General features: G+C 37.7%; 1 protein-coding gene across 1 annotated transcript in view; it reads right to left on the bottom strand.

Annotated features, from left to right (window-relative positions):
* adam12a (ADAM metallopeptidase domain 12a) overlaps positions 1-13,643 on the bottom strand; it is a 108,304-nt gene that overhangs the window by 80,004 nt on the left and 14,657 nt on the right. Inside the window, exon 2 of the mRNA XM_084434046.1 lies at positions 5,398-5,510. Within this exon, the coding sequence (XP_084290172.1) occupies positions 5,398-5,510 (113 nt within the window). The remainder of the gene's footprint in view (positions 1-5,397; positions 5,511-13,643) is intronic.

Here is a 13,643-nt window from a genome sequence, read left to right as displayed (position 1 = left end):
CCAGGGTATGTTTGGCCCAGGTGTTTGTTGCATTTACACTGTTCTGACCACTAGGGGTCACCGTGGAGATGGGTGTCGGACTGTTTCGAAGCCTCGACACAATACGGCACTTTTGCTTCAACTGTTTCAGTGTTCCACGAAGCCTCGATCTGCTCACCACTAGATAATGGTATCGTTTTCAAAAACTTCTTCAGAAACAAAAACGCCTTCAAAAGTTTGCATTTTTAGGCCCCCTAAAACGCAGTTGTAGTGTAAATGAATGGCCAAAACGCATAAAAAGTTTCCCTTTTTTAAGTTAAATTTTTTTTTTTTTTACTTAACCGTCTCATTAAACACCTGTTGCTGCATTAGCATTTCATCTCCATTTACCCGTATAACGCTGGTTGTCATAATTGGTTGATTGGCACTTGAAAAGACGGCAGCTGATTGGTTGATTACATAATTACTCACACCTGTGACACTTCTGGACACCATGTTGTGATGGTGAACCCTTCTCAGCGCACTTCAAACTGTCAAAGAGTCTGATCGCTTGCTTTTCAACATTTACTTGGTTTTGATTTACTGATAATAATTTGAAATGTTATGTGAGGGTTTATGGATTCAGTTGCATGACTTAATGAGTAAATAGTGTGAGTAAAAGAGCTGGTTTATTCACACAGTTATATCAACTGAAGTCAATGACCAAGCGGTTAGTACAAAAATGCATATTCCCGATTGAATCCCATTCGTCCCAAATAAATCCCAAAACGCATATTCCTCATTAAATGTTTAGAAAGTGAAATGGGTTGCAGTAGCCGTTTCATGTTTTGTTAGTGGTAATATTCGTGGAAGATGAAGCCCAACTGCTGCGTAACAGACAATGCAAGGCCTCAGACCAATAGACAGCGAGAGAAAAAGCATATTTCCAGCTTTGAGTGGGCTTTAATGCAGGATAAAATGAATCCGCCATTGTGTCGGAGGTCTATAGCTGTCAGGATTAGTTTTATGTTTCAATTCTCTCTGACATTAATTCTCTTCACGCTTTGTAAGTCTGAAAGTTCGGCAGATTTACTCCGAGGCTCTGAGGGAAATGGATTTAAACCAGCCAGGCGTTGACAAAATACAGCAGAAATAAGCATGAATCATCTGTCTAACATGAAGAGCTCCATGCGTCATTGCATATGTATGTCTATGCGCGGTTACAGTCGTGACAAATTCACACAAGGTAAATCAGATCGTGAGGGAACGTTTGCTAAGTGTTTAGCACAAACTTGACCTAGAATATGGGCTGACCTTCATCCAAGTGATGAAGAACAGAGAAACCCAAGTAAAATACGGGATTCCAAACTCTTTCCCATTGTAAAATCGCTGTAATGTACGTCATCTTTATTGAACACATGGCCGTAACATTCACCGTCTTGGTTGAAAAATGATTAAACCGCATGGAATAAGATGGGAGTTTGTGGGTTCATAAGAGTGCATGTTCTTGCATGTATAAATCTCTGACGAGAAGACATTTGGGGGTTGAAGCTCTTATGGATTTCCCTTGGTTACAAAACCACCAATAACAACTTTGACCTCCATAAATCCATAGTTAAGCAAACAAATGGAGCAAATTTAACACCATTGTAAGGGTTCCTCAGAGAGGTTTCAAAGTTAAATCACTGCAAGGGTCCAAAACCTCAAAGCACGAAAAAACTCAACAAAGCTTTCAGACGTGACTGACAATGGCTTATATAAGTATTCATTCTCTCCTTACTGGTGGCCTATAAAAAGAGTCAGTAAACAAATCAGTTGACAAGTCAAAATCTCCATCACCAATTAATAAATCTACTGCAAAGGAACAAGAGAGACTCGCATTACTGAATAATCACTGGTCTCCAACAATAACATTACCTCCCATCTCAATTTTATCGAAGACCACCAGGAGGATCTACACAGCCACTGGAGGACTGGAGCAAAAAGGGACGAAACAAAAGTTTAAAGTGTCAGTATATTTAAAAAATGTCCCACAAAAACAAAACTCAGCATTCCAGCTGAAAAGCCTCATCCCTGAAAAGCCTTGGTGTGTGGTGTTGGGAGTATTCAGGGATGTTCTTGCGCTGCTCCAGGAAACTGTACAGGAGAAAGTCATTGTGTCAGTGAGCCGATGCCAACTGGGTCATGAAGAAGAACAATGATCTGAAAAACACATGTGAAGTTGAAGCCTTGGCGCAGCGGATAGCGCATGTGCTTGATTGTGATGATGGGGGTCCAGGCTGTGCCATGTCCCGATACATTTCTACATTTCAAATACTATCTTTCCCTGTAGTAACTGCCTCCCTTGACTGTCCTATTAAAGCCAAAACACCATAAATAAAAGGACAAATGCATGCAAATCTACAAGGGCTGTAAAGGAGAACTTGTGCATTTTACAGTGACCAAGTTAAATGGAATAATTCAGCTAAATTCACCAGTGCTGCCATCAATTATTCACCCTCATGTTGCTTATGCTGTCATTTCCCCTGTGGAACACAAGATACATTTTAACCCTTTAAAGCCTACACTATTATATATTGGTAATTATTGGTAATATTTCAGGATGAACACTTACTGGACTGAAGCAACTTAGGTTTACTTGATTATCCATTTTATAGAAAAATGTATCAAGTATATGATGAATCTGGTTTTGAAGAACGTTTATTTGATGATCTTTCAATCATCATCATTCCATTTTAAAAATGCCAGTTCAAAGTAACAGCAACTCTCTCAAAAAAAAAAAAAAAATAGCCTATATATATAAATATATATATATATATAAATATATATATATATATATATATATATATATATATATATATATATATATATATATATATATATATATAAAAATAAAATAAAATAAAATAAAATAAAATAAAATAAAATAAAATAAAATAAAATAAAATAAAATAAAATAAAATAAAATAAAAACTCATTGAAAATAAAATAAAAGTGGGTCACTGAACTAAAAAAAAGATTTTAGGGACAGGATTTTTAGAGATCAAAATTACTGCCTGTTCCTTAAAATATATAATTGGAGATAAATGTGATTTATTTTTATTTATTTTTAATTACACTTTTGTCCTTTTTTGACCTTGACAGAAGTGATTACTATGAATTGCGATTGTATGGAAAAAATGTGTAAAGATTTATTCTTTTGTGCTCCACAGGAGAAAGAAAGTCATATGAATTGATAACGTCATAACTGTCATAATTTATGTTTGGTTATGTTATGTTAGGTTCTGGTATTTTTGTGGGGACTCTTCATATGTGTAAGGGTTTTTATACTGTACAAACTGGATTTTCTATTTTTCTATTTCCTACCCAATCACAGAAAACATTCTGCATTTTTACATTTTCATATAAGCATTATTTAGAATGTTCATTAACTGGCTGCTGCCCACAATCTCGGATTTTACAATCCTTGTGGGGACATTTGGTCCTCAAAATGTGGGTAAAACAAGTACACACACACACACACACACACACACACACACACACACACACACACACACACACACACACACACACACACACACACACACACACAAACAGGCGCACACATCTTTGTGGGGACTCTCCATAGACGTAATGGTTTTTATACTGTACAAACTGTATATTCTGTCCCCTTACACTAACCCTACCCCTAAACCTACCCATCACAGAAAACTTTCTGCATTTTTACATTTTCAAAAAAATATAATTTAGTATGTTTATTAACCCATTTCCCCCGTGGGGACCGCTGGCTGGTCCCCACAATGGAGGTGATCTCATGTTTTACTATCCTTGTGGGGACATTTGGTTCCCACAATGTAATATAAACAAACACACACACACACACACACACACACACACACACACACACACACACACACACAGATCCCTAGGTGGTCTGATTTACTCTTAATGATTGTTGCTCACGGCAGTACACATGTAAAAAATGTTCTATAAAACCTTTTTAAAAACTCCAGTAAGAAAACAACACACTCCAAGTAAATAAATTAACAGACAAATGGGCTTCAAACCAGTCCTGCATGTCTTCATTCCATAAATTGGTTGAGAAATGTTTTTCATTAAGGACAAAAGCAACATTTCCCCTCCAGGACTCATGTTCCCTCATATGCAGGTCTGTTTGCTGCTTCCCAAGGTATATCAAACTGTTCAAACTCACTCCTTGTTCAAAAAAGAACAGGCATGTGATCATAGTTTGTACTGAACACGTTTATCTTCAAAGTCAACATACACTGCCGCTGTTTGGATTTAAAATGGCAAATGCTTAAGAGTCTATGACTGGGTCATTATTGCAGTGGTTATGATGTTTCTAACATGTTATATGTTTGGCAAGAGTTCTCCTAACCCTAATTGATGGAGTGTGTAGCTTTTCATTTATTAAACAACCATGTAGGAAAACACATTATGGCCACAGGATGACAAAGTCAAGATTCATCAGGCTCAAATTGTGAAAGAATGGTTGGGAGGAGCTTGAAGAATCATTTTCACACATGAATTTGCACTTATGAGTCCAGACCTTAAATTCATTGAAAGTCTTTGGGATGTGCTGGAGGAGACTTTACAGAGTGCTGTGCCAATACAAGACCTTTCAAAAAATTGATGGAAATAACATCACAACATTTATTTCCATCAAGAGGTGCAGCAATTTTTGGTCAAGACCTTGTTTTGACAATGCAATATGTGTATAATGGCATATGCAACCCATTAAAAGAGCACCTATTATGCCGATTTGCCATATTTAAAAAGTCTTGATTTAGCTTTTTTCATGCTTGAAACACATTATTTTTCCCATATTGTCCATTGTTGCAGCTCCTCTCTTCCCAGTCTGTCAGTAAAGCTCTGTTTAGTTCCTGTCTCTATGAAGCCCCTCCTTCTGAAAAGCACACTGTGCTCTGATTGGTCGGCTGGAGCAGTGTGTTGTGATTGGTCAAGCGCTTTGAGTGCGTTTGGAAAATGTCCCGCCCCTTACCATTACCGTGAGTTTCAACACACTACTAACTAACTCAACCAGGCCCCGCCCCTTTATTCTGCGTATTAATTATTTAAATGAGGAATATTGTGACGTGTTCGTTCCCGGAAAAAAAAACTCAAGGCAACAACGGAGTTCAGAAACAGTGACACTGATATCAATAATAACTCCCATTGGATTGACTTTGTGCTTTGGAACTTTGCAGACCATTTTCAACATCCCACATTAAAGAAAGCTGAACATGAAAAATAAATAAATAAATAAATAAATAAATAAATAAATAAATAAATAAATAAATAAATAAATAAATAAATAAATAAATAAATAAATAAATAAATAAATAAATAAATAAAAAAATAAAAAAAAATATATTGAAATAGAAAGAAACTGGGGGCTTGATTTTACCAGTGACTTACCATTGACTTGATGAGACTAACCGGTCTCTGCTGTCCTCCAATGAGCAGGTGTGGTTCAATGACATCATAATGCTCCAGCGTGTTTAGTGTCTCGGGTTGACTCGGATGGGCGGCTGAAAGAAGAAAAACAAGTACATGACATCTCCACCTTAAAGTAAACGACAACTCTTTGGCCTAGACTTTTCATTGACTGACGACATCGCTGATTCACAGACTAACCCTGCTGAGCATTACATATTTAAAATCACTCTAAGCTTTCTTTCTTCAATCCATGCTTTACAAAAACCTCATTGGCGTTTGTATTTGCAGCCTGCAGAGACGCAATGAACAACATTGTTAATCGATGCTTCCAAACATCAGGTTTTCTCTGACAACAATCTCCCTGGAAACTGCCCACCATCTATTTCAGGCCTGATTCGATTCAGATCATCAGACCTCTATAATGACCTAATGAAGCTTGTTCTTGTGGCCTCGTCCATCGTACATAAAAGTGACATAAAATGTACGTGAGTCATAACCACTGATCTATATAGAATGTCATTATATAGATCAGTGGTCATAACACACTGTGCAGTTCAGCCACAAGAGACGACAAGCAGGCTGTAAACAGTTTAAAATAAGTGGAATGTAATATTACAATAAAACTGTTAAATATCTACTTGTAAACTGCATCATATTTCTCACTCAAATGAAAATGCACAGCTGATCTCTACTTTCTCTCTCACAACAGAGGTCTGTGACGACTGATTTAATTTCACACAAGGTCGCTGCTTACATTGAATGTTTTTTATTTATTTATATATATATATATAGTTTTTATTACTGCAATACTGCATTTTATTTATAATTTTTTCGTTCAGCATAAATCAAATAAAAATCAAGTATAAACAAAGGCATTTATTCTTTTTTTTCAATGTCAATCACATCCAGTAAACGACATTGTAAGGAGTTTTACTTTTTATTTTTGAGCCATAACAATACATTTCTTGTGTGTGTATATATATATATATATATATATATATATATATATATACACAAGAAATGTATTGTTATGGCTCAAAAATTTAAAGTTTATTATATTATATTATTAAAATATTATTATATTATTAAAATATTATTTTAATAATATAAATAATATTTGTTACATTTCTTGTGCATATATATATATATATATATAGTGTTTATATATAGAAAAAAAATAATATTTATATATATAAACATACATACACACACACACACACACACACACACACTTATTATTTTCATGGTTAGTTGTCTGTCAGCAGCAGCTCACTACAGTAGTTCTGGAATAGATCCTCTGTGTTTCTGTACAAGCATAAGCAACTTGTTTCTTCAGACAATACAGTTTACCACAGAGACTTCAACAATATAAACACATTTACACTCACTGAACTCGCTGACAACAAAAACAACACACACACACACCAACCATTTATCAAGAATGAAACCAGCAGTATATTTCGTTAATCATGCACGAAAACAGTTCATTATGCAGTGACAGCTGAGCTGTTAAGAGTGTAGTTTACAATACAAACCCTCCGAACGAGCCTCAGACGTGCAGGAAGCCACGCTAGTCAAAACAAAAGAGTTCACTAGCATCTACATGCTACCGCCGCACATTAAATCTTTATAAACAACAAAAACATCCTCTTTGTAATACATACAGATCTTCTTGGTTTATAATGCACGCAAGTGAGAAATTAAAAGATTATAGTTGCAATCAGCTATTGCAAACAAAGAACTTTGTTAATTTAAATTGTAAGGCATCATAGGCACGCATCCAACATGACAGCTGTTCCAGAAGTAAACCATTGCCAGATTTCAAGGCAGACTTCACTATAGGTTTTGGATGTATTTCACATTTTTACCCCATCTGACCCACAATCAGACCTCAAAGTCCCTCTGCTCTGGACTCGCAGAATGAAGCAAAGTGTGTGTGAGTTACAGCGAGCAGGTCTGTAGATTAGTCATCTCAGCTCTGCTTTATGTCTGAGACTAGGGTTTCCCACACGCAGAACACACTGTGAAAAGGAACAGACACTGTGGACAGATAACATTGTGAAATGTCTTGGTCAGCACATTTACAGACTCTCTGCAACACTCAAACAAACAGAGCCATCCTTCATTGTATATGTGTAAACATCCTCTCACTTTCTACTGCTTTGCTTCCAGCAAATTTCTTAACATGTCTTCATATTCATAAAAAGATTCAACAAATGAGACATTGCTTGTGTACACAGAGTTTACTAAAATTACAGGTTTTGTACGACTCACTGTTTCCAGCGGCTGGAATTTTGTCAGTCAAAAGAAGTCGATCTCCGAATAGCATGAGGAGAGTAAAGATGGAAAGCTCCTAAAGCTTGTTTCCATATTAATTCACGGATAATTTTTTATCTTAGTTATCATGCTTTTCATTGAAATTACAAGTTCATGACGTTTCCTCATATGGAGTCAGTTCATTACGTTGCATTCGGAGATCGGCTACTTTTGACTGACAAAATTCCAGCCACCGGAAACACTAACTGATAAAGTGAGTCGTACAAAACCTTTCTTTTTAGTAAACTTTGTGTACACAAGCAATGTTGTCAATGCTGGAGTTCATGTGTAGAGCCCCTGGTGATACTTCGAGCACAGTTTCATGTTGTGTCGAGCCTTCTTAGTGTTTTAAAAATAGCGATTTTGATGCTATCATAGAAGTGCCCCTAGCACTCCCATTCAAAAGGCATTTTGACCTAAAACGAAAATACGGTCAATCTTAAAAAGTGGCGTTTCCATTCTAATTATGCTTTAACACGCAAGTTTGACTCGGGTAAATTAACAAAAGGAGCCTAGGTTCAATTCTGGTGAGAGTTAACTTGTAAATACTGTAATGAGTCCCTGAACAGAGCGGGATCAATATGAAAAGCTGCTTTAAGTGCTACAGTGCATCTCATCTTCATGGACTGAGAAAGATTTGGCAGTTTTTGCTGTGAGATGTTACTCCACTCTTCCATCAGGGCACTTGAACACATCTGGGGGGACACATGGTTACTCGTGGTTCGGCTCTGCAAGGACTGAGATCCGCTGTAGCACTGTGTCAGGAGTCTTACATTACAGACATTGCAGTTTATTCCTCTGTTCACATCTGCAGTCCTCATGCAGGACTATGGCACGGTCAGGGATCAGGGACCCGGGCATCTCTCTCCTGTTGGAGACTCTTTAATGTCCTAAGTTATTGTAACTGTGTCCTTAAAATTGTCTACCGCGTGTAAACTGTTATTGTCTTAGAGAATGCTCCACAGGTGAATGTGCAATATTTTTTGTATAAAGAGAATAAAAAACTTTGTTTAAACCCTTTCCAATAAAGATATGTAAAGCTTATTTGGATTTTACATAATTGTGTTTAAAATACAGTATCCTGAAAATGTTATTATCTAATATATGACTAACTGACAAAAATTTAATTTTGCTCAATATTTTCATTCAACAGTTCTGGGTTGGTAAGATTTTTGAAGTAATGTTTTTGAAAGAAGTCCGAGGCTGCATTTGTTTAATCAAAAATGAAATAAAACAGTAATATTGTGAAACAATATTACAATATAATATAACTGTTTTCTATGTGAATATATTTTAAAATGTAATTTATTCCTGTGATCAAAGCTGAATTTTCAGCATCATTACTCCAGTCTTCAGTGTCACATGATCCTTCAGAAATCATTCTAATATGAAGATTTGCAGCTCAAGAAACATTTAATATTATTAGCAATGATGAAAACAGATGTGCGCTACTTAATTTTTTTTTTGTGTGTGGAAACATTTTCAGCATTCTCTGATGAATAGAAAGTTGAAAAGAACATCATTTATTTTAAATAAAAATGTTATAAATGTCTAGCCTGGCTAACGTCAGACCTCGTCTCATTGAGCCACATGTTCATTTTCTCGTATTTGAGGCGTGGTTTACGAATGCCCAGAGCCGTTTATTGGGCGCTACGAATGTCTATCAAATGCGCCTGTACGTAGCTCATAGCCAATCGTTTCAATTATACCAGATGACGTATGTAGAGCGACAGAAATTCGACGAGGAAGAAGACGATGGGTCAGAGATTTATACGTACACGATGGTGTTCAGCGACTAAACTACTTAGAACACTATCTAAGGCTGCATCGAAAGGTAACTTCGCGTCTGCTGCCATGTTGGATCCATAGATATAAACAAACTGCTTCGGTGTGTCGCATAGACGTCGTCATCGTCTTGCTGCTCCCTCCCCGTTCTGTGATTGGTCCCCTTTTTGAGGGGAAAATCTGGTCCATGGTGTCCAGGCTGCCTAGCAGCGTGAATAAAATCGCGCTGCGCACAAGGCAGCATGGGGAAACCCAGGCTAATAAATGTCTTTAATGTTATTTTTGATCATGTGTCCTTACTGAATAGAGACATTATTATTTTTTAAAGTAGAAAATGTTAAAATATTTTTTTAGTAAAATGAAGCATGATATAAATAAAAAACATGTATGTGCATATATACACACAAATATAAATTTATATTTTTTCTTAAAGCAACACTAAGGAACTTTTCCTCTTCGGTCGCCCTACAGGTTGGAAGCGGAATTGTCCATTACCGCTGTCGTAAATAATTTCGCCGCCCGCAGCCTACTGTCGCACGCACGCTCGCTGTTTATCTAGCACCGGCTTTGGAATGAACAATGTCCACAGACAAGGTAGAGTATGTTGCATGATTTCATGAAAGTATGATGTATTGCGACATCAGAAACGAAGAAAACCTAAATGATGACTATTGTAATCCTTGACGTAAAGCAAGTCAAAATTGTAGTTTCCTCGCGTCTCATTCGAACTACAGAAACGCGACCCGGTTTGGCAAACTTGCATAGTGTGGTTATAGCAGATATAGGGCTGCAAAGCAAATCCAGAAGTGCCTTTCACCCTGTTACGACTTGATGAACCACTGATACGATTTTGGAAACATTACTTTAAGGTAAAAAATGTTCCTTAGTGTTGCTTTAAATCTTTTATATGTAAATAGGAGAGTCACTCGTCTCTCCCACGTCTGGATTATGAATTGAAGTCCATGGAACACAGAGTTTAGTGTGACTGCTAAACCGCTACACCAAACCACCCCAATACATGGCTTAGGCTGTATTTCTTATGGCTGATGTAGAATTAGCCATAATTTCCATGGCAATAAAACTGATCCTAAACAATCAAGCCCAGAGCTTGACAGATCTGAATCCAACACCAACTGCTTCTGAAAGCAGCGCTCTGAAGGTTTAGAGGTTAGTTTGGGTGACAGAGTGGCCGGGTCTACGCTGACGTCTCTGTTTTACGAGTACGACCGACACACACATGGAATCGTCATCACGTCTGTAGCCGTTTCATTTCGGTGGTCCTTTGAAAAAGTCGTACACCTCTACGAGTAACTGGCTTCTTTCACATTAGCACAGTTGTGGGTGAATGGACACTATTGTTAGCGTGACACAGCAGGGCTTTTAATGTTCACTTGTAAACGGGGGTAATGGAGGAGAGAACTCGAGCTGCGTGAACCCAACAACAAGCCATATTTGTTCATTTCAGAAACTCCTGCTTGTGTGGTGGAGCTGTTTAAGAGAGTCAGTAAATTATAAAGTTATAGAGATGTGGTGAGGGAACGTGGCTCCAGCGCTTATTTACATGCTCAATAAAGCAGAGAGAGAAACTTTAGCTATTACACTCTTCATCCATGCTGTTATTTATATATCTTCAGTAGAGTCAATAAAGCGAGCGTGTGGTTGGGAGCGTCTATGTTATATGTGTTTGTTCTTTATAGGCAGATCTTGTGTACTGGATTTATGAGAGCAAATGACTAAATAATAAAGGTATAAAGCCTTGAAGCGGTGGCTCAGAAATCTAATGCCGTTTCCAGATGCAAATCGAAACAAATCCTTTTTCAAAATTTGTAAGCGCTGTGGTGAATACACACACTGGCTTTGTGTGTATAAGTCAAACACCATCAGAAATAGTAAAATGTTCGTTTTAAAGAATATTTAGATGCTCGAAAGTCCTCAGTGACTTTAGTGTTCGAAACTGACATCACTTCTAAGGAAACTCCTCACTCCAGAAAGTTCCTTTGGCAATAATATCTTGGTCTCCACTGGGGCGAAAAACTAAGCTTAAACTAGCTGGACTTAACTGGTCTCCCAGTCTGGTCAAGCTGAACTTTTGGTGGTTTTAGGGTGTATGTTGTACACTTTTCAGGCAGGGAGACCAGCAGACTTAAAACTGACTTATAAAAGTAATCATTCATGGTTAGTGGCTCATGGTTATATACATAGATATAATGTAAACTTTAAACTAGCTAAGACCATCTGCTTAAACTAGATTTCCCATAATGTCAGAACTGGTGTTTCAACCAAAAGTCTGAGCAGATCTTGTAGGTCTGAGAACTTCACAACGCCAAGATGCAACAAAGCGCGTTTAATCTCCAGTGGGAGTCTGAAGTAAAGTTCACATGCAGCATCTTTGTCTGACATCTGGACCTGAGGGGATGTGAGAGAAAACATCTCCAAAAATTAATCATGCATTTTTGGCTCACAACCACTTCAATATAGCAACCACAAACCCCTTCTAAAGCCTCGGCAATACAGTGAAAGCAAACGGGCCCTGCACTCCTCCTGAACACCCAGGGGGCTGTTTTCTGTCTTACACAAGCCCTCGATGTGACAGCCTCCGCAATAATAACCATTTCCTCACAGTCTTTTTTCTTTCATTGCAAATGGAGCACCAAATCTTTCATCTGCTGTTGTGAAAAGTCCCCTTTTACACAAAGCACAGCCCTTCCCTGGACTGAAACAAACGCATCCGACTTTAGTCTCTTCCGGCTAAAATAACAAGCATACAGTGTGTTGTGATTTGGATGCTAGTATGTTGGTTTGACCTCACCACCTGAACCACTAAACCAGCCACGATACCTTACTTGACCAGCTTAACGTCTGTAAGAGCACGTCATTTTTTTTTTTTTATGAAACAAACTTTTTGCCCATCACATTTTTTTTTTACTATTAATATAAGAGATTCTGGGCCCTATTTTAACGATCTAAGTGCATGGTCTAAAGCGCAGGGCACAAGTTCACTTAGGGCGTGTCTGAATCCACTTTTGCTAGTTCAACGATGGGAAAAATGGTCGGCGCACTCGCCGCATGGTCTAAAAGGGTTGTGCCTATTCTCTTAATGAGTAATGGGTGTGTTTTGGGATTTACGTGCGTTAAACCAATCAGAGTCTCATTTCCCATTCCCTTTAAATACCAGTTGTGCTCGCGCCATGGCAGATTCGCTATTTACATGAAGGAATTTGATAGTGGAAAGACGGAAGCCAGATCGCAAACGGATCCGCTCGTGCGTGAGGTAAAAGTGCGCTAGCAGATCATCTACGTGACAAGCCGGATTCCACCATATCTTTATGTACACAATAATAATCTTTTACATTGTAATCCTTTTATTTTTAATATTTGGCATGTTTGTGTGCTGCGTCCCTGTGTGTGTAATAAGCAGAGTTTACGTGCATTGTGGACACGCCTATAGGCGCACATTACTAAAGCGCTCTTTAAATAACAAAAAAAAAATTGCGCCAAAAATATATATATTTTTTGTTATTTAAAGAGCGGCCTATTTCTGTTGCCTCAAAATAGCAACGTGCCAACAATGCGCCAGAGCACACCTCGTTTTCAGACCAGCACGCCCATGTGCACACAAATGGGCACAAATGCATTTGCTATTTAAAAAACGTGGCGTAGAACGTGAAAATGATAACTGCGTCGGGCTGAAACTAGCAAAAAACATTTGCATCGCGCTTGGCGCTGCATTGCGCCGGGTGTAAGATAGGGCCCAAACTATTATAAAGGAAAAAAATATTGGTCACACTTTAGTTTAGGGTCCAATTCTCACTATAGTTGCTTATTAGAATGCATATTACTATAGGATACTGGCTGTTTATTAGTACTTATAAAGCACATATTAAAGCCTTATTCATATTAATGCATGACCATATTCTGCATCCATATTCTACCTCTTTGAGGTCTTTCAATCAGGTTTTATAAAATCACACTCGACAGAAGCTGCACTTTCGAGGGTTTTAAATGATATGCGGGGCTTATGCTCCTATAGATTTGAGGGCTGCTTTTGACACTATACCATGCTGACCTTCTTGCTCGCTTGGAGCAGTGTGCTGGCATAAAAGGAAGTGCTCTTGAATGGTTTA

Source organism: Rutilus rutilus (genome assembly GCF_951802725.1).
Source record: "Rutilus rutilus genome assembly, chromosome: 16".
Taxonomy (NCBI): Eukaryota; Metazoa; Chordata; class Actinopteri; order Cypriniformes; family Leuciscidae; genus Rutilus; species Rutilus rutilus.
The sequence above is the reverse complement of the archived record's forward strand: the minus strand, read 5'-3'. Positions and strand labels throughout refer to the sequence as shown.